The sequence below is a fragment of the Micropterus salmoides genome, unplaced genomic scaffold (genome assembly GCF_014851395.1).
Source record: "Micropterus salmoides isolate LMB-PRFRI ecotype aquatic unplaced genomic scaffold, ASM1485139v1 Ms_hic_scaffold_14, whole genome shotgun sequence".
NCBI classification, from domain to species: Eukaryota; Metazoa; Chordata; class Actinopteri; order Centrarchiformes; family Centrarchidae; genus Micropterus; species Micropterus salmoides.
The window spans coordinates 20,844,464-20,870,992 of NW_024040485.1; the positions used below are offsets into that span (position 1 = coordinate 20,844,464).

Below are 26,529 nucleotides of genomic sequence, written 5' to 3' on the forward strand. Positions count from 1 at the left end.
AGGGTCTGTGTCAGTTTACAACTAAAAGGTAAACCTTTAATCTTTTGTGTTTCATAAGTTTGTTCATTGTTTTAGAATTGTAATTGTTGATGTTTTACGTTAAGGCTATTTTGCATGTGTTATAGATCTGTTTTTATAATGGGCATTTACATGAAATAGTGCAATACTCAGATACTGAAATGATGCTGTACAGCTTCTTACCACACATGGACTGTGGTACCACAGTGACATCTGGTGGCTAGAACTAGGATGAAATGTAGTCTGGGTACCATCCTGAAACGTTTGTGGTAACCTGTAATGGATGTGTGTAACATATAAATATGTCATTAAGTCAAGTCAAGTCAATTTATTTATAAAGCACATTTATAAACAACCACTGTTGAATAAAGTGATGTACAGTGTAATGCAACGACAAAAGCAGACCAATGAGGTTTTAAAAAGGGGAGAGAGAATCATACAGCAATAATTAAACAATAGAAATATGAAGCCCCGCGACCCTGAACGCAGGATAAGCGGTTGACGATGGATGGATGGAAATATGAAGCAATCGGGACAGATAAGCATGAATGTCTCTAGACTGACTAGAACGCCAAAGAATAAAAATATGTTGTAAGACTAAACTTATTAATTATAATAAGATTAATATAATAAATCTCAATTTAGGTAACGTTAAGAGGTAGGTTACATAAACGTACTATTTGTCTGATGAAATGTAACTAAAATTACACTAACTAACGTTACGTGAATAAGCGTGAAGCAACGCCTTTTCCAGTGAAACACGTGATCAATTTTCTAGCTCCACGTAGTGTTTATTAACTGGCAGTGTTGGGCAAGTTGCTCAAAAATTGTAATATATTACTAGTTACTTATTACTCCTTAAAAAATTAATATTATTACTTTACTTATTATTGAGTGATAAAAGTAACAAGTTACGTTTCTCGTTACGTTACTAGTTACTTTCCGGTGTTTCCCACAGAATGACTGCGGGGGAGGGGGGTATTCTAGTTTGGACAGGTTTGTGCAGTAGTGTTCAGGAGAGAGAGAAAGAGGGATCGTGCGAGAAGGTGCTGCACGAATATATGCTTCTCAATACAGCTCCTCAGTCAAATAGTATTTTAAAAACGCCTAGTAAAAAAAAATACAAAATCAATATGTTGCGGTCAGCGTTGATAATAATCCAAATTATGGGAAATACTGCTTTCACTACCATCCCCCTTCACCATCAGCATGTTGAAATGCTATATTATGCCATTTTTATTTAAGATATCAGGGGTAGTGTATTCTGATAGACTAATAATGATTTTTCTTTTTATGTTACCAGGATGTTACTGACGATCAGCTACTTTCTCGACGGCATTCCCAACTGCAAAGTAGCACAGATTTATGGGCGTGGAAACAAACCACGCTTGTGGGTCATACGCATGCGCAGAACCACTAGGTAGCACATCTTGATAGGTAGCACAAATCGACAGAACACCTGTTCGTCGATTCACGTCAAGGATGGTGCGTTCAGTAACGAGTAAGTTAACGCAGCGTTATTTGCCTTAGTAACTAGTCATAATGTTACTGTTTCAGAAAAGTAATTAGTTACACTACTTGTTACTGGAAAAAGTAATATTACAGTAACACGTTTCTGCCCAACACTGACTGTCACTAATCTAGCTAGCTTGAGTACTGAACATGTTTGCTTGTAGCAGCACTTAATTTATGATGCAGTTGGTTACCTTAGCATTTGTTTTCCGACATAGAAAGTACACTGTTTAATGTTAGGCTCCACGTAACGATTTAGAGCCTCTGCCCAATGTCTCCTCGCGTCTTGTTAGCTGCTATCGTCTAATGTCTTTAATGGTTTTATCGTTTTCAAATAACATTTTCACATTTATAGCTTCGCACTCATTAGCCACGAGGGCGGCGCGGTCGTTAGCACTGTCATAGCAAGAAGGTCGTGGGTTCAAACCCCGGTTGCCCCGGCCTTTCTGTGTACGCCGGCTTCCTCCCACCATCCAAAGACATGCAGGCTAGGTTAATTGGTGTCTCTAAATTGTCCTTAGGTGTGACTTTGAGTGTAAGTCTGTCTATGTGTGGCCCTGCGATGGACTGGCGACCTGGCCAGGGTGTACGCCGCCTTTCGCCCAATGTCAGCTGGGATAGGCTCTCCCCGCGACCCTGTACACAGGATAAGAGGTTAACGATGGATGGACTCATTAGCCACCTAGCGGTGGAAAAGGGAAATGCGAGTTAAGATGACGCAATTTTTGCATCGTGGCTGCCACAAGGGGGCGCTACTGCAGCGGAAGGTAACATGATCGCCAGGGGGTCGGACTGTACTGAAATATTTTATAAGTTTATGTATAAATTTTATGTACAGTTGTCTCTGTGGCGCAATCGGTTAGCGCGTTCGGCTGTTAACCGAAAGGTTGGTGGTTCGAGCCCACCCAGGGACGACATGTGTTTATGTTTTCTTTCCCTATTTTGTTACAGATTCTATGAATTTTGGTATCAGCCGTCTGAACATGTATTATCTAAACACATAAAATAGCCAACCCAAATAAATCTACAACATGTCAGCGCCTGTGATCTAAACACCAGCCCTCCTCCAGCTGTGCAGACGCGGCAGACGAGCGGATATGGCACCCGGCAGCGGACGTAGATGCAGCATCCGGTAGCTTCTTCATTTTTGTTTTTCATCAGCTTTTTCCGTTTTGTTGCCGAAACATGTATTTTTTTAATGCAGTCTATGGTATTACATATGACAGAAATACAGTCTTTGGAAAAGGAAGACGGGGTTTTGGATTAAAGAGCAGCGGATCATGAGACGATCCACGCTCAAAGGAGAGGAAAGAGAGCCGGTGTGGTGTCTAGGTAGTTATCCCTGATAGAAAGTGTTCCCTCGGACCTTCGACTTCACCAAATAAATGACATACAGTGGGTACGGAAAGTATTCAGACCCCTTTAAATTTTTCACTCTTTGTTTCATTGCAGCCATTTTCCAAAAATCAAAAAAGTTCATTTTATTTCTCAGTAATGTACACTCAGCACCCCATCTTGACAGAAAAAAACAGAAATGTAGAAATTTTTGCAAATTTATTAAAAAAGAAAAACTGAAATATCACATGGTCATAAGTATTCAGACCCTTTGCTCAGTATTTAGTAGAAGCACCCTTTTGATCTAATACAGCCATGAGTCGTGTTGGGAAAGATGCAACAAGTTTTTCACATCTGGATTTGGGTATCCTCTGCCATTCCTCCTTGCAGATCCTCTCCAGTTCTGTCAGGTTGGATGGTAAACGTTGGTGGACAGCCATTTTCAGGTCTCTCCAGAGATGCTCAATTGGGTTTAAGTCAGGGCTCTGGCTGGGCCATTCAAGAACAGCCACGGAGTTGTTGTGAAGCCACTCCTTCGTTATTTTAGCGGTGTGCTTAGGGTCATTGTCTTGTTGGAAGGTAAACCTTCGGCCCAGTCTGAGGTCCAGAGCACTCTGGAAAAGGTTTTCGTCCAGGATATCCCTGTACTTGGCCGCATTCATCTTTCCCTCGATTGCAACCAGTCGTCCTGTCCCTGCAGCTGAAAAACACCCCCACAGCATGATGCTGCCACCACCATGCTTCACTGTTGAGACTGTATTGGACAGGTGATGAGCAGTGCCTGGTTTTCTCCACACATACCGCTTAGAATTAAGGCCAAAAAGTTCTATCTTGGTCTCATCAGACCAGAGGATCTTATTTATCACCATCTTGGAGTCCTTCAGGTGTTTTTTAGCTAACTCCATGCGGGCTTTCATGTGTCTTGCACTGAGGAGAGGCTTCCGTCGGGCCACTCTGCCATAAAGCCCCGACTGGTGGATTGCTGCAGTGATGGTTGACTTACTACAACTTTCTCCCATCTCCCGACTGCATCTCTGGAGCTCAGCCACAGTGACCTTTGGGTTCTTCTTTACCTCTCTCACCAAGGCTCTTCTCCCCCGATAGCTCAGTTTGGCCGGACGGCCAGCTCTAGGAAGGGTTCTGGTCATCCCAAACGTCTTCCATTTGAGGATTATGGAGGCCACTGTGCTCTTAGGAACCTTAAGTGCAGCAGAAATTTTTTTTGTAACCTTGGCCAGATCTGTGCCTTGCGCCTTGCCACAATTCTGTCTCTGAGCTCTTCAGGCAGTTCCTTTGACCTCATGATTCTCATTTGCTCTGACATGCACTGTGAGCTGTAAGGTCTTATATAGACAGGTGTGTGGCTTTCCTAATCAAGTCCAATCAGTATAATCAAACACCGCTGGACTCAAATGAAGGTGTAGAACCATCTCAAGGATGATCAGAAGAAATAGACAGCACCTGAGTTAAATATGAGTGTCACGGCAAAGGGTCTGAATACTTATGACCATGTGATATTTCAGTTTTTCTTTTTTAATACATTTGCAAAAAATTCTACATTTCTGTTTTTTTCTGTCAAGATGGGGTGCTGAGTGTACATTACTGAGAAATAAAATGAACTTTTTTGATTTTTGGAAAATGGCTGCAATGAAACAAAGAGTGACAAATTTAAAGGGGTCTGAATACTTTCCGTACCCACTGTATATAACACGTGGAGTGTTTAATCTGTCGTTTTAGTATTGTTGTTTTATCAGCGAGGTTTTACAAAGCAAGTTAACACACGGCTCATATATCAAAATAAATGCTTTTATTCTGTTGGAGGCCAATGTAACGTGTTATCGAACTTAGTATTATTCAATGCACTGAATTGAGAATGTCTAAACAAGACGACAATGTATTTCCCCTCATAAAGCAAACATTAATTTCGCCATAGTCTGAAGATTAGTTATAAGTGACTACAGAGTCGTTCACTTGGCCAACTGTGACAGACAGGTTGTAAAAAAATAAAGATTACTGTAATGAGTTTAACACATTGCTCAATTACATCTACTTCACTCTAAATGTACACTGAACTGAATGCAGCATAGTAGACAATATTTTGTCCTTGTAATCCACGTTTTGATAGCATTTGGATATTACTGGAAATTGTTAAGAATCCCTCTCCTTAAAGGGTAAATTATTATCATAATCATTTAATAATAGCATTTAAAAAGCACTTTTCATACACAGAAAGCGTTGACAGTACTTGTGCTACAAGGCTGGACATACAGTCTACCAAAATATGTATCCCCCTTTATAAACAACAGATGATGGCCTAGCATCATGTATTTTATTTTGTGTATATTTCACATGATGTCTAATAACAGGGATGAATATGGAGACATTTCCATTTTCCCAGAAAAAGTTATAGTGGGATACAAATTATTCCACCAGCCATAAAACATATCCCCCCTCCATAATGCACAATGACTTTTTCTAGAAAACAAAAACTTTCCATATTCATCCCTGTTATGAGACATGATCTGAAATACACAAAATAAAATGCGCAATGGTAGGCCATCATTTATGCAACACCTGAATAGAAACGCTGACCCAGCTTGAACTTAAGGCTGTTACTAAAGGTCAGGTCTGGACAAAATGGGACACACGTTGGCCAAGCAACGGAAATAAGAGACTGACCCATCATCAATATCCCTTATCAAGCACTAGTCAATGCAAGATGAGAGGAGGCGGACTATGTGTTTCCATGGATGCTTGGTGCTCAAACGCAGTCAAGATGGACACAGTTTCAGACTTTTATTATATGAAAATGAAACCATCATCTTGTTGCTGTATTTACATTCACCCCAGACCCAATTTCTAAAAAAATGCACCGCAGAATAATCGAGGTGTAGGCTCATATGTGTATGTATAGTAGGCTATTGCCTTTGTATATTAATAGGCAAACTGTAGATATTGTTATTTTTATACACATTTAATTTTCTGTTAAGTTCTGTGCCTGTAGCATGAGGGGACTACAAATTTTCTTTTTGTTATACAACCTTGTGTTGTATTATGAAGTCCTTAGTCATGTTGTGGCCAAGGACTTGTCACAACATGTCTCTCGTTAGGTTGAACAACGCCCCAAGATATAATAAGTGTACCTATACCATGGCATGTCGTCATCTTAAAACAAACAGTCATGTACCTTGTACCTTATATAAAAATGGATGAGCTTGTTTCCCTTCTGAAGCACAGGACTGGGCTTACCAGGTTCCTCTGTCATCTATCTGCTGGTGAATGGTATCGAACCCTCAGCGTAAGAGCAGATTTCATAAGGAAAGGTCATTTTGGGAAAATGCTGATAATATTAGATAAAACATTGTTTAACTGTTGTAGTTAACTCTGTGTACAATTGGTAGGCTATTTATATATATGTAGCTTATTTGTTTTCTTTTATGTTGTTTAATGTCGTTGTTAATCTGCTGGCAAACTGTTGAAAATGGTGACTTACTGTCTAAACTACTGTAATATAGGTACTTTCATAGTTAAATATTAAGGAAGTAACTTGTTTTTGAAAGTAAATGAAAAGTCCTATCAGTGTGTTTCAAAAGTTTGTCTCAGTTGGCTTTTAGTGTGATTTCTATGCATTTGGTGGTCCATCTTTGTCTGACTGTCGCATTTTCTGGCTTCTTTCTAGTGAGCAAAGATGCAGATTTTTGTGAAAACACTCACGGGTAAAACCATCACCCTCGAGGTGGAGTCCACTTACACTATTGAGAATGTCAAAGCCAAAATCCAAGACAAAGAAGGTAGGTACTCTTTAGTGTGAACAGATGTGAGGGGAAAATAACTACAATAACTTTATGGTCCCATAGTTCATTACTACTACTATCATCTATTGCATGGGAGGGACACTTAAATCAATTACCCAGCTGTCATAAAAACTGATTTTACCTGTGATTGTATATTTTATTATTATTTGTTCATACACTGCGCCAGATTGTTGAACCAAGCACCATGATCCCATCAGTTATCTGATAGTCTGTAATGTGTGGCTTTGTTTGTAAAATACACACCAATAAACATGTAGGCTACTCTTTCAAGTTTTTATTTTCTGGTAAAGAAGCAGCTCATGTTCCAGGGAGATATTTACACAGAAAATCTCTTAAGATCTTATTGGTCTCCCAAAGCTTTTTAAACTCACCACACCAATTAAAATGCAGGAAGTTTACTTTATTACAAATATTGACTTCACAGAAGAGCAGTTACATAGTAGTTGTACATGAAATAAAGGGTGCGTTAATATCTACAATATATAACCTCTCATCAATTAAAAACTTATTATAGACTTACAAGTATTGGTAACACCCCACCGTCCGCTGGTTTGCTCTTTAATTGGCAGCTGTAAACGTTGCATAACTTTCCATGCCTGGCACAAGCACCAGCTCACAGTTGTGACTGTCATTTTTTCGAGGTATCCCCCCTGATCAGCAACGTCTCATCTTTGCTGGGAAACAGCTGGAGGATGGACGCACCCTGTCAGACTATAACATCCAGAAGGGTATAGCTTTAACTCCCACTGCTAATTGAACTAATATTATAGGCAGGCTTTTTGTTGATTACTTGCCTGGTTCTTTCCTTCCCCAGAGTCCACTCTCCACCTTGTCCTGCGTCTGAGAGGGGGCGTCATTGAGCCCTCTCTGAAACTGCTGGCTCAAAAGTACAACTGTAACAAGATGATCTGCCGCAAGTATGTTTAACAACACAGTCTTATTGATGAGATTGAGCTCATTCTCAAAGACAAATAGGAGAGGAGAATAGTCCAGAGCTTCCGGCCAAAGAAAAGTTTATACATTACATATCAAAATGTGTTAAAAGAGTGAGATTTGTTAGACTTTTCCCAATTCCCAAAAATATTGTTAAAGGCTCAAAAAAACTGACAACTAACCATATAAATCACATTGTAGATTTGTAGAAGTGGTTTGTACGGTCAGTGGGTCATTAAGGCCTTCACTCAACCATTGAGCCTTTTAAACTATAGTCAAATGAAACAGGGACTACTGCCTTTTTTCACAATAGTAAAAGTTGGAAGAAGAAAGACTGAACAAACTGATCTGTATGAGTTGTGTGCTTATAAAAGAATAAAAAAAAGAATGAAGACATTCACAACATGTATGATGTTTGTTTTGATTGGAGGGTCTGTTCCTCTCATCGCAGGTGCTACGCTCGTTTACATCCACGAGCTGTCAACTGCCGTAAGAAGAAGTGTGGACACACCACTGACCTCAGACCCAAGAAGAAGATTAGGTAGACAGCTTGAATAAATAATCAGTATTGCCAATAAAACATTGTAACAGGATTGATTAATAGATGCTTTTTTACTTACAGGTACCTGTGACTTCATCGAGTCAAATTCAGGCGAGTGGATATGTTCTGTGGATCCAGTGGCTACATGTGTTTACTACGGGTGTGAGGATACAGTTAGTTCACGAGATTGAGACAAGACAGAATTTAACACTATTTTTAAGAAATCTTCAATGATTAATTATATGAAAATGAATTTCCTGCATTCTGGTAATTTTTTCTGCACCAATGTATGGTGGAAATTATTTTATTTATGTAAAAGGAAACAAAATTTAGGTGGCAGGGGACAATTTAAAAAAATATATATATAACAGATTATAAAGCCGTAAGGCTCTTAGGCAGTCTGTGTAGCAACATCCCTGCTGAGTCAGCACGCATGCAGACATGATTAGTCTTCCCTCCTCTTTTGTTTGGGGAAGTAACCTCTTTAAATGTGATTGTGGCACCTTTTCACCTCAATGAAATATTATTTATTCAGCTATAAACTCCTGAGCCTGTATTCATAAAAAATCTTAATGCAAAGAGTAGCTCCTAGTGACAAAATTCTAAGAAAATTCTTAGAAATGTGGACGTTAACTCTTTATATTAAAGAAAAAATCCTAGTAAAGAAAAAAGTAATTAAGAAAGTATCTTAACCCTTAAAAGAGGTCTTAAGGTCAAAATTGTTAGGAGCACAGACGAGAACTTTTAAGAGGCTTAAGAGTTTCTTTAGTAGAGGCAGAAAGACGAAGAGGGAGAAGAAATGTGTTGCAGACAATGGATGACAGTGAGTTAATCAGATGCTATAGATTAGATCGTGCAGGGATCATGTTTGTGACTGATCTTATTAGAGACGCACTGACATCTCTGACGCAGCGCAGGAATGCCATAGCGCCAGAAATGAAAGTAATCACTACATTACTGTCACAACCTTCTGTAAGCAGAGTGATCACACAAACAATTACAGCACTTTCAGAACCTCTTATTGTGTCGCAGTTCATGTCGTTTCCACTGGACATTCCCACCTTGCAGGCTTAAAAAAACGCATTTATGAATATAGCAGTCTTCCCTGGTGCGCACAAGCAGGGGGAATGAACCGTTAATAGTTTGTGCTATACGCTCCCACGTCTGCCTCTTGCCCCGTGCTGTGACACCCGGCCTGAATTTTCCTTTTAGAATGGCCTTGTTGTTCATCCACTAACTGGGCTAACAGAAAACACTGTTCCTCTGTCCAGTTGGGCTTTCTCGCCCTTCTTGGTTTTGATTCCATGTTTGATACATTAAAACCAACATTCAAACCGCCACTTAAATAGACATGCCAGCAATCAGTGTAATTGGAAAGACTAGAACAATTTTTGTCAATCTAAGCCAATCAAATACCTTATAGGAAAATAACAACATGGTAAATAAAAAACAGGATTTATATACACATATATAATGTGTGTGTGTGTATGAGAACGGTCAAATAGGAAATATTACGCATGTAATTTCCAAAGTGAAGGCTTAGAATAGAACCTATACTTAAAATCACTCTTTTTTTCCTTCTTGGACAACCAACCAATCACAGTCTTCAAAAGATTGTGTCTTACGTAGCAACAGGGTCAACCCCGCCTCCTCACTAAGATGAAAGTTTTTGTCTTTTCCTTGCTCAGAGTTGCTCTCAGATCAGTCCCTGATCGCTCTTAAACTAAGACTCCTACGTAAAAGTTTTCTGAGAGGATTCTTAGAATCTTTATGAATACAGGCCCTGGACTTTAATAGCTCCTGTGTTTCAGCAGGTTTTCTGAGCATTCCTCACTGGAACAATTTGGGGTAAGGGTTAAGTGGCAAAGAAAGTGACAAAGAAATAAAACAAAGGCAATAATTGGACTGAAGTAGTATCAGAGTATGGGCTTTAAAATTTGGATTTTGTAGTTTGGTCAATGAATCACTCTTGAATGTTCCTTGATTGTAAAGGTTCATATAAATCAAACTTATTAACTTACTGAAACATGTGGATTTATACTATGTTACAAATAAAGTTAATAAAAACAAGAAACAAGTACATAGCATTAGTGACTGTATCCTTTGCTTTTATTCCCAAACCGTCATGTCAGCTCAAAGTCTGAGACATGTACCTGGCATGATTTATCAACAACCATCCTTAAAATAGAACAATAAGGCTTGAAAAAAGAAAACAAACACAGCATTATAGACTATGTTGAACAATACAGTCTGTGTGATAAAAGACTCTGTGAAGGCGTATGGCATATCGTCCACAGCTAAAGGTAACGTGCTGAAAAATGACAGAAGGCAGAAAATGTTTCTCATTTCCTTGAATGCATCTATCATCAATAAGTTACTAAGTCAGTGGTTTGTTAAGAGATGTTGCGCAAGGCGATTATTAAGACTGGGAAACGCCAGTTAAACTTATCTGTAATACTGACAACTTAAATTTCTATTGTTTACTTAATGACTGTAGCATTATTGATTTATATCATGTGGAAAATACTTATTCATCCTAAATGTAATCAATTAATGTATCTTATCTAATAAAATGTACTTATGGATTACGTTAACTTATCTTAGATTTAAAGGTTTCGTACGAGCTCAAGTGAAGATGTGATAATAGACAAGCTGCTGACAGACCTTATCAATGACTTAACATTTGATCTTTGGTGTCAATATTCAGATCTAATGTTTAAGGTGAAGTAGTGTGTTCATGCCTTAAACAAATATAAAACTCTATTAGCATACTGTTTTACTGACCTTGAATATATGTCATTGCTTATTCCTGTGGAAAAGCACCAACTAGAAACACTCTGTCCTTCACTTTACACTTTACAGCTGCTACATTATGTGTGGGTAACTACGAGACCATACGCACTTACATCTGTGCATGTAAAACTTTAACTGGTAATTCAATAATAATGATGTTGTATGCGGGCTGTTAAATAGGCTAATCTCTTAAAAGTAATTTTGTCTTGTGCACTTTTTTATTTACATTCACTGTCCACTGAATACACTGCCCCTTTCCCTGTTTGCATGGACTCCCTTTGTTGTAAAGAATTATCACCTGTCAGTTGAAAAAACAAAACAAAACAAAACAAGGCCTCTTATCATTTTGACACTGCATCGCCAGTTTGTTCATACTTATGAAAAACTACAAGCACCAATTCTCAATACTAAATCTCTAGCACTGTGAAGCACTTACCTTAAGGTTGGTTTATTGCATTGAATGTTACCCTTGAAAGCCACATGAAGCGTTACATTACACTGGACAAGTGAAACCGCGTGTATGGTGCTGCTTAGGGCCAACACCTACAGAATATTGTTGAGTACAGCACAGCCACTGCTGCAAACACAGACATGGAGCAACCTCACTGCGGCCGAGGTGGTTCTTGTGTTTGAAGAAGACAGGGACCAGCTCCATCTTGTTTTGTTCACTCCACCTTGCTGCACTTGCCGCGACAAAATGTCACATCTGTTCCATTCCCCTCTTATTTGTCGATGAGTTTAACCAGGCTCTGGCGAAGGTCATTAAGGTCAAAGATCTTGATGTCCAGAATTTCGATGGCCCTCTGGATTTCAGAGTCCATGCGATCCCGTTCCTCCAGAGAGTTATTCAGGTTCTGCTCTGAGTTCTGGATGCGTCGCTCCAGATCTGAATTACGCATCTCAATCTCCTACAGAGAAGAGGAGGCAAAGGAAGGCGACAAGAGGGGGAAATTTAAAGAAAACCTAATGCTTCTGTAAATTCAACCACTGATTATTTCACTATAACTACTTCATTTATCAAAGCAGATCACTGTTCCGTAATAACTCACGCCTACCCGTAATCTGTGGATGGCCTCATCCCTCTCGTGCTCCATCTCGTGGTACTCTGCTTTCTTGCTTTGCAAAATGTGGATTTCCTGGAGGAGAGTGAAAGCTTCACTTGAGTATGAGTAGCTGAATTGTTCATCAGCACCTGTGATGAACATTGCAGCTTCCCACCTCTGACTCCAGCTGATGATAAAATGGGAACAATAAGTACCAACCTCATCTTTGGCCTTCAGCAGGGACTCTAGCTCCTCAAGGGACTGGGTCAGCTCATCCTTCAGCAGATCACTGGGGCCTTGGCCTCCATGGGCTTCTAATTCAGCCACCTTCCATCGCGCACACACACACACACACACACACACACACACACAGACACACAGACAGATTTAAATGTTCATGTTCAGCATGTGGGACATGACTTCACACAAAAATCTTTAAGTGGACATTTGGTCTCTCCCACATCCCCACAGCATTCAATTTTCTTAAAAATGTATGTCATTTGTATAAACTTTAAAGTCAGCACCCATCTCCCACCCAAAGTACATTTCTGAATTACGCCCATATAGTAACTAAAAGTCTCTCAGGCCTAACTAACCAAGTGTTGGGGAAACGGTATGAGGGGGGTAGAGCATTTGCTGTATATGCCACCAAAGTTGGTAATTGTTTACATCTCACTATTAGATCATCCAATCCCAGCTGAACTTTTAAAAACGTCAAGACTAATTTTCTGTTAACTCTCATTTGTGTTTTATTAATTCTATAAGTTGCTCTTGTGTTTGTTACGCACTTTGTAACTATCTTTTGGTCTATCAATTAGCTGAATGTTAAATTGTATGTGGCCTGCTGCAGTGTGGAGATCCATGTCTAATACATCTAAATAATAGCGTGTCATACAAATATGTGCAAACCATTCACATAATTATTATAAATGCGTTTGTTCTGTAATTACTTTAAAGCTTCTTGAAGACAGCGTCAGTGATCTTAGTGTACACACACAAAACATGGTGAGGGACATCATAACTTAATATTTAACTGTCACTATAAGTTAAAACATGCTACAACGTCATCTACAATTAGGATTCATCAACAGGCAAATGAGTGAGTCATGTCACCATTATTGGGTGACCAGGAATCAAATCCTTTGCTTCTTATACATGTATGGTTGAGACTATGAGGAGCGGTAGAAAGCACGAGTGGAAAAACGAGTGGATGCCAGCTCCCTCTGGTGATTTTTCATTTTTTCCTAACTGGGGCAGTGAAAGTAGGATATTGCTGTCCTACAAACCCCTCTCCCTCTCACACCACCCCTGAGATATGAACCATTTTCAGCCACCTGGTCCCCTTTCTCAGATAGAGGGAACAAGCTCAGTCCAAAGACAGAGTTCTCTTACTTGTATGGATTTATTTGTTGATGTGGAACAAAACTGCTTCTAAATACCAGATGATTGGTAGAGAATAAAAAAGCGGTGATCAATACTGTAAACCCGGACTATAATGGAAAGGGATCAAAGTCATTAAAGCTTTGAATCAGAGAGTTTTGTAATTGTCAGCCTGAGGCGAGGTCGTTCCCCGAGGAATCAGCTAACAGCAAATGCGAAAATACCTTTTATTGATGAGTGAGGGGGGGACCTAAAAGGTCATTTACGTGTAAAACCCTCTTGAGGCCCAGTGCATTTAGACCCAACTCCCTTATGGTTCAACCTGCAGAGAACTCCTTGATTAAAGCCTTGGAGGAAAAACGCCTGCAGAGCGCAGAAAGACGTGCAACGAGTCCCACCATCCATGCCTTGCCCTTGTTTGGGCAAAGGCTTTCCTTCAGCAATAATCTCAGTGCTGTTACAGAGCTCCACCGCTCCAGTATTGATAATTAGGTTCGACCTTAACCATCATCTTCTGCCCTGCAGGTTACTACAGAATGAACAAGGACGTGGCTGCACAAGAAGGCAAAAGGACAACTAATGAATTACCTGATTTAACTTCTCATTAACTAGTTGTGTGGTGGTATTAGGAGCACTGTAAATATGTCTGTTATACATGAAATAGGCAGCTTTGAGGTCAACTTTCCCACAAAGCTTTTCATGCAACAGCTAATCCACCCATCAACCATCCAGCCACTCCCCTAAACCGCTTATCTAGGACAGCATGCACTGGGCAAGAGGGTTGGTACTTCCAACCGTCTATCGTCTATCACAAGGCTAAAACACGATTTGAACGGTGGACCTGGGCTTTCTAAACCATTTGATATCAATCAAAACTAATCAATAGCAATCAAAAATGTTAAAGTAATAGTTTTGGATTTGTAAATCTGATTCTCAGTTACTTAGGCACCCTTAATTATGTTTACAGGACAGGTTATATAGGATTGCAAAGTTAAAATGAACTAACCTGACATAAAAAAAAATTTAACTACTTGACTACTCCACCCTAATTGAATGTATGACACCAAGCTCTTTTTAGGTTTACCTTTGAGCTGCCAAGCATATACAAAACCTGGATTAAGCAACCATGCGGTTATTTCAAAGTAAAGCTAATTTAATTTGTGATGAGATACAATCAATTACTTTTAAAATTACAAGTAGGCGTGTATGAGGAGGATGTGAGGGCAGCAACATTAGAGCTTGAAGTGGTAAAAAATAAGTGCCAGTACTGCCATGTTGCGATTTTGACATTCAAATGTTTTGTTCTGAGTAATTTCAGGGTCATTGTTTGCTTGTTGTTTTGGAGATGGCTGACATGAAGCTGTACTAGCTAACTGACCGATTCAGTGTTCAGGGAAAATTATACCTAGCACCTCCGTACCCGAGTGTCAGACTAAATACAGCAGAGGCTCACCTGGTCTCTGAGTCTGTCTGTCTCCTCCTGATACGCTGCCAGCTGTTTCTTCCACTGCTCCACATTTGCATTAGCCTCGTGCAGCGCTGCTACCAATTTGGAGTTGCTGTCCTGCAGAGTAAAAAGCTCGGCTTCCAGGTTCATCTCACAAATAGACCTGAAAGACACAGAACTGTAAACCAGTGATATATTTTATATGATGCATATAATACTGTACATATAAGCCTTGTGATAATATGGCTTATGTGGCACATAAATATTATACATATTTTAAGCCAACATAGATGAGAAGTCCTGAAAGTGCTACAAAAAACATTTACAATTGTTTTAAATAGAATACAGTAGATCGAAAAGACCGTTCAGAGAGAAGAATAACTATTATCATGTTCTCTTGCTAAAGTAGATACAACATTGCTTTTTAGATAAAGTTTTTATGTGTAGTTCAAATTTGACATTGTAAACTAAAGATAGGCAGGTTTTTATTCCAACCAAACAATACAATGATAGATTTCACTGATTAGAATTCCTTTACATACAAAGCATTAAGAACAAATACTGGTGAAACGGACTTATGTAGTGCTTGACTGGAATGAAAGCCTGCCTAAGTTTGAAATGATTGCCTTTGGCTGCCTTGTTTTTTAAAAGCCATCTGTTAAAACTTGTGTAAAAGATTGCAATACAAGGTAAATGTTAATTGAATACTATAGCTGGCTGCGGAGTAACAACCGCAATTTGCTGCTGTCCAGAGGTTGGAACATGAGGACACACTGTTGGCCTGTTTAATACAAACAGCAAGCCGCTATAACAGCATTAAGAAGGATACACGAAGAACTGCAGCCCACCTACAGCCCAGTGTGAAGGTCCTTATTAAAATGCCCAGAGAGCACACAACAAGACCAAACTGTTCCGACAGTAATCCTCTAATCCTGGAGGGTTTGAAGTCTTTTGTCAAAAGACTGAATGTGACAGTGAAGGTCTACCTTTTTAAGGAAATTTTAGCACTGACACGTCCCCAACTAATCTGGATCATCACATTTGATTTCATTTGTAAGCATCAGGGAACAAAGAAGACAAGATGTTTGTTTAGTATTTCACTTACTATCCTGTTACTATCCTGCTGACCTTTGTTCCAGATAAAACATTGTGAGCATAAAGCATCATAAGCTGTGCGCTTTAAATCTGAATCTTACTTGGGACTATTTCATTGTATAAACAGGCCTCCAGTTAACATGTCACTTCATTCTACAAATTATATAACAGACATATGAAATCATTAAATGTTATCAATTTCAATCAGTTTTGGTGCAATCTGCAGAAAAGATCAGTCAGCTTCTCGCTTCATCCCTGATCCTTCACCTTTGCTCTGTCCCTCTGCATCTAGAAAGCTCAAGGTTGTCCAATGGTTACAGTTCACCATGGTAACCATTGAGGAGCAGCTTTCTGTCGTAATAATTGGACTGTAGGACATAAAAGCATTATGTGAGGCTCAAAGGGCTGAATGAAGAGATGTTTACAAGCCTTATTTGATGTTTTGTATGAGTCAACGCCTCAGTAATGGCCTCTTCAGTTCCTGGAGAGCTTGACAAATTGAATGACGTCAAACTGTATCTAACCTGAAAACCATGATGACGCTGCAGCGAAGGTGGGAGTTAAAAGGTAATGGATTACCTGCGCAAGTACAATCAATAGTACTAGATTAAATGGAATCTGTATCGTGGAGTTTAGCTGATTAGAATTACTGTGTGCAAAATATATATTTTACTGCAATGTTAAAACAACACCTTCCTGAAAATGATTCATTTGTTTGTTAAGCTGACTGTATGACTATCACTAAATGACTTACTAACAATAATGTTGTAAATGTCTCAAAAGGGCTTTATTATTCTGACAAAATACTTTAATACCTTTACAATTAAGCTGCTAGTGAAGACATGGCAGCATGGCCTGAACTAATCTAAATGTATTGTCTGTCTTTTAAAGGCATAAGTTGAAATTTTGGGAAACACAATTATTTTCTTTTTTTTTTGCAGAGAGAGAGATCAAGATCACTTTCTGTCCGTTCAATATGAAGCTGGAGCCAGGAGACACCTACCTTAGTCTTGCATAAAGGTTCCATCCAAAGGTAACCAAATCCACAAACCTGTCACTTTTACACTCGTACTGACTAAACAAACAAGATGTAACATCTTAATTAGAAACCCTGGTAGGTGGATTTTGTTCCCTTTGGACAGAGCCAGGCTAGCTGTTTCCCCCTGTTCCCAGTCTTTATGCTAAGCTATGCTAACCAGCTGCTGGCTGTAGCTTCATATTTATCACACAGACATGAGAGTGCCATCGTTCTTCCCATCTAACTCTCTGCAGGAAAGCGAATAAGTATGTTTCCACAAATGTCAAACTATTCCTTTAATGATGTTATACTGTAAAAAATAATTAAAGTAGTTTTAAAAAATCAGCTCACGGTTGTGGTGTATAACATATGTGCATTTGACCATTAAAGTTTAAAATAACACTCTAGCAGCTGGATAGAGGCTCAGTGAACTCTTAAGGGGGAGTAATGATTGATGGGTGTGTAAAGAGTGAACCCTCCTATGGAATTTGACCTCTGACCCAGTGTTAGGAGGAGTAGAGATTAGTGTTTATGAAGGGACTGGACCCTTATTTAGCAGATACCTAAACATGTCCTATATAAGCTGTGTTTGATGTACAGAGAGACAGAGTGGTTATCGGGCTGGGTCACTCTCCAAGCTGCTGCAGAGCTTGTAATTGATGCTGAATTCCTTGATATAATAAACTTTTATGATCAAGGACAGTGTCAAGCGGATTTCTTCTCAACACATCATTGCAGCATTATTGTTCGGACACCACACGGTCCATTTACTGAACAGATTCTGGAGCTTTCACTGAAAGTTTGCTCAATTTCATCCAATAATTGAGGCCATAAAATGTAGCTGAAAGCTCAAAATGACCATTTTCATGGTCAATAAGGAACCTATAAGCTCAGCTCTGCACACGTTTGTGAGCTCCGGATAAAGTGACAGCTGACTTTGGAGTTTCTCATCTTGTTTCAAATCTGTCACATCACGTTTGAACTTTGTGTGCAGCAGAACAGACAGAAGTTGGGTAGACGCACAATCACCAGATTGAAAGAAGATTCTTTCACAAAGGGATTCTTATCACAGTATTTAACTGTTTGAAAAGAAGGTGAGATTGAAGAATGTGTTTGTCATTCTCTTGATGTGTGTGTGTGTGTGTGTGTGTTTTTGTGTGCGCACACAACTCAGTTACCCTTCAGAAAGCATCTTTTTAATGCGCTCCTTCTCAGAAGACAGGGTAATGTCCGCGCTCTGGCTGCGGAACAGCTTGTCTTCAGGCCCATTCACACACATCACCGGTGGAGACTGGAGTTCATCCGAGAGGTCCTGAGGAACACATAAGTAAATGGACTCTCCGAATAACACACACAGCATCTCAATGCCAGATGGATTATTTAGAGAAGAGAGAGGTGGCTTCTTTCATGAGCACTACTTTCAGATCTTAACAATCCCACTCACATCAAAGTCCAATAAAGAAAGTTTAAAAAAAAAGTAAAGCTTTGCAGCAGTTTACTGTCTCAGGTCTTGATGGACTCGTAGTGATGTGAGTTGGATTATTGAGATAGTTGTGGTGTCTGTTTTGGTCTGCAAAATTAAGAGCTATCAGCCCATCACAGCAGGTTAAAATGCATTTGAAATTCAGGGACAGACAGAAAGGAAAAGACAGATTTTTGCACAAATATTTCTTGTGCTTTAAAGTACTCCCAAAGATAATGTATTGTGTGGTGCTAAATAACACTGTTCTCTGGAGTCAGAGGACAAAACAACAATGACCGACTCACCTGTGAGAACTTCAGAGGAAATCCATTAGGTAGAGAAAAAAAACAAACAAACAAACAAACGTGTCATCACAACACTCACCGTATACATAATGACCTTTTCAAAAATATCATAGCAGTTATGCAGCTTTACTTAGCAAGAATAAAGTGCTATTATTTGACGCAGGTGGCAATTTTCTGGAGCTTTGGCTTCTCCAAAGTGTTCATTAAATCGTTAAAGACGTGGAGTGAGAGACATCAGTTGGAATCTATTCAGCCGTAGAATTAAAAGGAAATGGGCACGTTCCCCATGACCAAGCAGATGTAACTGATGGGTAATTATTCTCTATTGATCAAAAAAGTCATGAGCTGATTACATTTTCATCATTACAGTGTTTGAGTCAGAGGCTTCTCTGTAGCAGTGGGCAGGAAATGCGGATGCAGTGCACCGCTGAGCGGCACGGGGATAATTTTACCACCGTCCTAGTTTTCCTCACTTTCTCTTTCCTCCGAGACAGGTGACCCAGCTCATCTTTCTTTTGCCTTTCTTTCCTCTCTCTATCCTTCCTTTGATTTAATCACAGCAGCCATGTCTAATAGCTGAACTGCTGCAAAGTAACAGAAGTGCATTCATCTAACCTTGGCCTGTGCTCACAGTGTTCTCTTCAATCCTAAAATGAAGAGAACAACCCCCAAAAAAGCATCACTGGATATTTCTGTGGATCCTGATAAAGTTTTCACATTTCCACTACCTGCCTGATACCTGCAGAGGCTTGCTCCACTTTCATGTATTATTTTCTGTAAGGATAGAGCTCACCTGAGGAGCAGCGATGGTAAGTGCAGTGTTGGCCAGTTCTTTATCCTGCGACTTTTCTCGTGCCAGACGAGCTGCATCTTTCACCTCCTTAAACTTATCTGCAAACTTTTCAAAATAGGACAAGTGACAAACAATTTCAGGTAATGAAACATTAATAATGGAGCACTAATCAGCCTCCGGCAATGAACAACAAGTAAGAAGTTTTAATAAATATATTTCCTGAAGTATTTATCAGCACTTTAATCTCTGCTGACTTTGGGTAAGTTTACCTGATGCAGCTGCTGCTCTGTAGCAAAACCAAGACCATACACAGTGTTGGCCCTGCTGTCGGCCCACTGACCAAACTTCTGTGACGTCTTGGTAAATGTCATGCTGGGTGTGATGGTGCAGTTGATGATCGCCTGCAAATGCAGAGGTAACAGATGATCGTCCCTTCAGGCGACAGAAATTTGAGGCAGCTGATATTGATTCTTGTGCAGGAATAGAATAAACGCACAAATTCAAATAAATAGATGACTGTAAATAAGTATATGAACTGTGGAATATTTAATTTAGTTTGTAGATTGTAGTTCAAGGGGTACTCCAGTGATTTAGTATTGGACTAAACCTAGGGGACACACAGAGTAACAGAAACCAAAATATCCTCAAGTCCTTAAAACACTGGAGTCTAGTGCAACAAATACCATCTTTTTGTTAGACCCTTCCTGCCTCCTAAATGCCCACATCTTGCAAACTCCACAACCCCAGTTTGTGAGAAACCTTTCAGTTTGTAGTGTCAGAGTCCATGGCATCATCACAAGGGCTATTTTCTCAGACATGACAAAGCTCTTTCAGATCCACAGAAGACATCATACTGCTTTTACAAGCCCAATAATATGTAAAATTGGCGAAATGCCTGTCTCTGCTCCGATTTGCCACTTTTTTCCATTTCAACATATGAAAGGGTGTGAAATCAAAATTCCTGATTCTCATCAGACAAAAGTTGTATTGATTGAATTACCTAAAATATTTTATGTATTTAAAATAAACCAAAATTTTAAACCGTTTTACTTTTTTTTATAATTTTGTATGAACATTTGCCTTTTTAAAATATAAAATACTCCTTCTGGAGTCATTCAATTATTAATTTTTTTATTAGTGCTTTTCTGTCATTTTTATTTATTTTATTTAGCACTGACATAAACCTTGTCAACACTTGGATAATTTCATGTTTCACGTGTTTGCTGGACGAGTGAAGAACTCAGGAAAACATCTGTGCTTACTGTGACATTTGTAATGCATTAACTTTCCACTGGGATTCTTGGCAATCACCTATTTTCAGGCACTTTCCCCTTGAGACATGTTTGTTCTATTGAAAATGACTGTTTTGAACATGATGAAAAAACAGAGTTCTGCCACATCACAAGCTCTTATTATTCAAAGTAAATTCAAAGCAGAGCCAAATCATTTTTCTGTCAAAGAGAAGGACATCAACAAAGATTCACAAACGCAGCACATCCACCAGGTTCGTGACCTCAGTCAGAAATGGCCAAAGCCACCTCTTTCCCCCTGAGCACAGGAGAGAAAAAAATATTAGAGCGGACCTATTTATAAACCTTTTTACGTCATCTCCAGCCGTACAATAATGGAACTGATTTAAAATCCCAGAATTGCGGGGCAACGGCAGCTTAGGAGAAAGCTTTTTCGCCCTTCTTTTCCCTCCAACAAATGATTACATGAACTCTACAGCCTCCATTTCTGCAGTGACATGTTTGACATAACATGTTGGACGGTGGCAACAGCAGTGAAGATTATTCTGGAGCCAGACACCAGTCCTGGCAGGATTGGGCTGCTGACCGACCAACTGCCACCCCGGATAGCCTACTGGGAGGCAGGAATGTGGGTCAGACCAGAGGTGCTAAGAAGAGATCAGATAAACCCCCCACGCCCCAGTGATGGATGTGGCCTCTTACTCCTGTGAGAAAGACGCTCTGGCTGCTGAGTTTTTGACACCCACTCTGGTTTTAGTTCACTACATATTTTCTTAAACTTTCAGATTTTCTGTGGAGGATGGTTGGTAAAGAGGAAAATTAATGCGATGCTGCTGTTTGTCCCGTTTTGTTTGGCCAGTGGCTTTGTTACAAATAGTGAATAGCCTTTTTTGATGCCAAGGCCACCGTCTTCACTGCAGTCACACAGAATAACACCACTTTTAGAAAATCCCTCAGAAATAGCTGTCTTTGTCTACCATCAACATGATCAGCATTATTACCCTTTACCTCCCCCTCACCTTGGTCCCCCCAACACTAATGATGCGGTACACATTACGGTTGGCGTCGTAGAAGAAGGACACGGTGACAGCATGTTTGCTGGCGGGAATCCAGTTCCTCTTGGTTGTCGGGTCGATCTGGAAAACATGGGCCCGGGCGCTGAAGATTGGCTGCTCCCTGGAGGAGGAAGCACAGGGAAGATGATGAGATACTAGAAGGAAATGTCAAAGTGCAAACCCTTTCACAGACTTCAGGTCTCTTAACAAGGGTTTAAAAGTGACTGAATGTCATCTTAACTGTGAGTCAAGAGTTCAACGTCTTCCAGTAATACCCATTACCATACAGCTCTGTTCAAATCACCCTCCACCCTCTGCTCTGCTCCTGCCAGTATTTGCCGAAATGTATCCTGGATACGAGGTAAATATATCAAAGCAACAAAGTCGGTACTGTTGTTGGGGTTGCCACTGTCATGTGGTATGAAGAGCAACACTGCTAAAGGTCTTCCTCTCTTTTTAACTCCCTTGTTCCTCTTCAGCTGGTGTCAAAGGAAGTCCAGGCAGTACATTTACAGCATGTTGTATTCCTCCACTTTAACAGAAAAAAAGCAGAGAAGGCTACATATGACAAAATATAAAACTAAAAGCTATGTGTCAAGTCTAAATATGCAACAAATGTTCACTCTGAAAGTCACTGAAGCCACAGTGTAGCTGTCAAATCAGTATGTTTCCTACTTGATACAAATTCCTATTTAAACCAATGCAAATGCAAAAACAAGACACAGCCAAGACAAGACAAAAAGAAAGAAAAAAGGAGTCTACAGCCATGCTAGCCCCGGTGAGGCTGTACTTTCATACAGCAGGGCTTTGTGGTAATTGCTAATATTAGCATTAGCACCAGGTATGGTAACCGTGTTCACCATCTTTACTTTGGCATTTTAGCGTTTAGCATTCTGCTAATTAGCACTGAACCACAAAGTACAGCAGAGGCTAATTGGGAATGTCATTTAGCTTGTAGGCATTTGTTCATAAACCAAAGTAGGCTGAATACACATGTTGACCTGCTGGTGACCTGCTGGTGGCACTATCATTCTTGTTTTAATCCGTCTCGCGCAAGACACCCTACCTTATGGAATTACAAAGGTGTTATCCTTTAAAATAGTTTATGTGGCTTTAAGTTCTGCTGCTTCCTTGTTTTGGCATGACGAATTAATTGTATGTCAACTTGGCATCTTCTTCACTGGCATCAGATGGTTAATTACACTGTGTGAAGGGTTAGGTTCTTCTCACATGACAGTTGAATTTATACCCATAGATAGCCAGAGCTCCCATCTTCAAGCAGGCTGCTGTCTTGTCCCAGTCAGACCTTGGATCAGGGTATCAGTGGCTGCAGCAGGAGAGCCACTGACAACAGGGAGGATTACTGTGAGATGAGTAGGAGAATTGCAGCGCGGGTTATTATCAGGCTGGAGTGGGTCGGCCGTCAAAATGCCTGTCCTATCAACACTTTCATAGTCAGTCCTTGAAACAAAGTGTATGTACAAGTCCATATAATGTTTCTTTTTTATCATCATCTCCTATAGTGAGAAACACATAGAGAGACCATTACTGGATTTGTGTGTCACTAATGGGGTCAGATATAAATGTACAATGAATGGCCAACATACTACAGTTCTATTGGGAAAAGCCCCTGCAATTTACAATACCGCATAGAAGATGTGTCCTGGTTTTTACCATTTCATACTTAAACTTGGCACCTCTTTAAAGCAACATTTTGATCAGCTGGAGACGACCAGCTAAGATAAGAGTGGTTAACAGTAGCTGTCCAGTTGTCGTGTCTTTTATTTTTGAGAGTCTAATCAATGATGTCTGTATTGTCTGCACCAAAAAACACCCATCAGCATTGGGTTTATAATGCCATGATTTCTGCCATGATTTAAAGACATTTCAGAGGGATGTTCACAGTAAACATCTCATTCCTGGATGTCTGGTATGTATTTGGTATGATGGGATAGACAGTAAGATAGTTAGTCCAGTCTTTTCAGCTGTTGATTTTCTTTTACACAGGCATTGATCTGTGACCTTGTCAACAATTTATTCTGCAGCAACACTGCTATCCCTGAGGCTCTAGGAATGGCAGTGAGGGTTGGTCGATTGGTCAGTCCCCCACTTTGATCCAGACTGAAATATCTCAGTGCTCATGATCCTGAAAGGATGAACCCTGCTGAATTTGAAAATCCCCTGAGGTCGAGATATCCTAACTTGTACTCCCTAGTACGAGTCAAGCTTCAAATATAAAGACCTTCCCTGCCTGTTGAATGCCATCATCTTTCAAACTCCATAACCCCAGTTAAAAAAAAAAAAGTTCAAATATTTTGAACCCTGACCCAAAATGTTGTCAGACTTTGCAAACCTCCTTCAATTTCCTAAAACACAAGATGACCTTTTCAAATTGCTTCTCTTGTCTGTCTGCACAATTGAGAAGCTTAAAACTAGTTATGTTCTACATTTTTGCTTGGAAATTAACTTAAACAATTAATTTATCATCAAAATACATGCAAACTAACAACTGACTAATTGTTTGATTGTTGCCTTGGAAATCACAGCTTCATACATGAACTTTGACCTCACGTGTTTATACAGGCCCATATTACAACCAATGAGATCAACAACTGTGACGCTGAACAACAAATAAGATGCACATTAAGGCGTCTCTCGCTCCATCGAGCAGTCCCAAAGGGCAGTGGAAAAAGGTTCCACACACTCAACTGTAAAATTATCCCATTACTGCAGAGCTCCGACCTTGCCTGAGGCTTGGCGTCTGTGCTCTCCTGTTAAATGTGTGACATCTGACGTGTTCAGCTTCACCCCTGACCAACAAGGAGTCAAACATGCAACCTCCTATGGTGGCGTTACGTGTTACACAGTCAAGACACTTTGAACAGAGTATCGTTGGCTGCAAGTTTGAGTGTATCTGTCAACACTCGCTCCTTCCTGTGTGTGAAAACTGTCGTTGAGACACACTCCGCTGGTGCAAAACAGTGCATGTTTCTCTCTGTGTGTGTTCTGTTAACTGGTCTGCCCTCGCACTTCCCGAGGATGTTCAGCTACTCGACCTTCATCCTCAGCAGATGGATGAGGCCTACAGGGCTTAATGGGGGTCTGTAAGCATAACAAAGCCTGGTAGTGATTGGATGGAGGTCGGGGCTGGACCTCAGGATGAATGACCCCACTAATTCCTACCACAATTACAACAGTATCCACAATCTGCTTTAGGCTACTGGGTTTAACCGGTCTCCCTCAGGTCTAATCTTTCTAAATCTATTATTCGCAGATGTTTAACATTTTTAAACATTTGTGAACTTATGCAAGAAAACTTTGTATGGCAATATCTGATTTCTCTTTGTTATTACACACATATTAAAGTGTAAAGAAACGAGCAGTTTCATGCTCTAATGCCTGCTATGATTCTCTGTACATGTAATGTTTTAGTTACAACTGCAATAAAAGCATCCTAATTAAATAATTCCTGTTAGTGGGAGGGTGAAAAAGAAACCTCAATATTGCTTCTTCAGAGAACTGATCTGTGTCCCTGTTCTTGCAATCATTTTTAAACTCAATTTTATAATTATTTAACTTCAAGTTAAGTCTGACATTCCCTCTTTCTTAAATCAACAGCACAGGGGTTTTACTTACTTATGTGGAGGGGTCACGAGTACAAGAAATCAAAATGTCATATAGGAACAAATGTTCACCCTTGGGCTCAACATGTCCTTACCTTTCTCTGTGGTGAGGAAACATCTTACAAGGTGACCGAGGCTTCTTTTCTACAAAAAGAGGACAGAGAGTTGAAGCAGTGCGTCCATTAACCCAACAAGTATTTGTCCTCGGTTCAAATTTGATAAGAAAAAGCGATGATTTACCAACAAACTCTTTGCTCTCAATTTCACTTTAAGCCCAATTAAATCATCTAGGCAACACAAGCCCGGCCGCACTCACCCCATGTCGGTATAAACCCACGGAGAGTCTGTGGTGTATCCAACAATTATTCCACGCTGAAGCTGCCGTTGCTGTCCTGGTCTCTTCTTTTTTTTTTCCAGTCTGAGCTACCAGATGCTTTACTCCTGCTTTATTCTCCAGGGGGGAGGGGAGGGGGTTTAACCGCAAGGCGCCACGCACAGCCTAATGCAGCCGCGCAGAGTGTCCGTACCGTCCTGTCCGGGCCACCGGAGTCCACAGATAACCTCTGCGGAGCCCGGAGAGTCAAAACCTGGATGAGGCAGAGCTGCTGACCTCGGTGAGTGAAGTGACAGCGGTCCGGCGTGTGTCCATCTACGTCCAGAGAAGAAGAAGCAGCAGCAGCAGCGCTTTTCTCTTGCCAACCTCGTCCCGGTGGTCAGAGCTCTCTGCTCTTCATCCAGCCGTCTGCTCGCGTTCAGCAGTCAGGACACAGCCGACGGTAGGGTACCACCTGCTGGCTCTACAGGCTCCGAGCACCCCGCTACAGCTGCATGAGGCAGGGAAACTGTGTCAACCTGCCTGCAGCCAAACGAGCGTGCATGTGTGCATACAGTAGACTGGATCTTATAGGTCTGCTCAGCGCTGCCAGTTGAAAGGCTTAATGAAATACTGTCCCGAAGGAAAAGTCGTGACCTAAAAAGACTTTCTTAGGAGACAAACCACAGCTGTAATAAAATGTTTCCTATCATCAGACCTGCCCTCCTGTCTAGATTTAAGAGAGCCTTTGTATAGTAATAATGAGGAAATCAGTCTGTCAATCCATCTGCAAAATTA

General features: G+C 40.3%; 2 protein-coding genes and 1 non-coding gene across 7 annotated transcripts; 2 read left to right on the forward strand and 1 right to left on the reverse strand.

The window, feature by feature from the left end:
* The first annotated feature begins 2,370 nt into the window (after positions 1-2,370).
* trnan-guu lies at positions 2,371-2,444 on the forward strand. The gene has a single exon. It is a non-coding gene; the product is annotated as a tRNA-Asn (tRNA).
* A 51-nt stretch (positions 2,445-2,495) lies between these two features.
* On the forward strand, positions 2,496-8,645 carry LOC119902226 (ubiquitin-60S ribosomal protein L40-like). Its single transcript, XM_038718264.1, has 6 exons — positions 2,496-2,662; positions 6,545-6,656; positions 7,322-7,408; positions 7,495-7,597; positions 8,065-8,154; positions 8,236-8,645. The coding sequence occupies exons 2-6, from the start codon at positions 6,554-6,556 to the stop codon at positions 8,243-8,245; spliced, it is 393 nt and encodes a 130-aa protein (XP_038574192.1). The 5' UTR covers positions 2,496-2,662; positions 6,545-6,553; the 3' UTR covers positions 8,246-8,645.
* Positions 8,646-10,236: 1,591 nt separating this feature from the next.
* On the reverse strand, positions 10,237-26,351 carry LOC119902225 (homer protein homolog 3). Of its 5 annotated transcripts, none has more exons than XM_038718263.1 (11): positions 25,735-26,351; positions 25,514-25,562; positions 21,760-21,916; positions 19,760-19,891; positions 19,491-19,595; positions 18,698-18,706; positions 18,109-18,221; positions 14,824-14,980; positions 12,210-12,317; positions 12,003-12,083; positions 10,237-11,855 (listed from the first exon to the last, which is right to left on the reverse strand). In XM_038718263.1, exons 2-11 carry the CDS (start codon positions 25,534-25,536, stop codon positions 11,670-11,672), a joined length of 1,071 nt encoding a protein of 356 aa, XP_038574191.1. In that variant the 5' UTR covers positions 25,537-25,562; positions 25,735-26,351; the 3' UTR covers positions 10,237-11,669. The 5 variants fall into 5 exon arrangements, with proteins under 5 accessions (XP_038574191.1, XP_038574190.1, XP_038574189.1 ...); XM_038718262.1 differs by having other exon boundaries at positions 14,824-14,995; XM_038718261.1 differs by having other exon boundaries at positions 18,109-18,242.
* Positions 26,352-26,529: the final 178 nt, after the last annotated feature.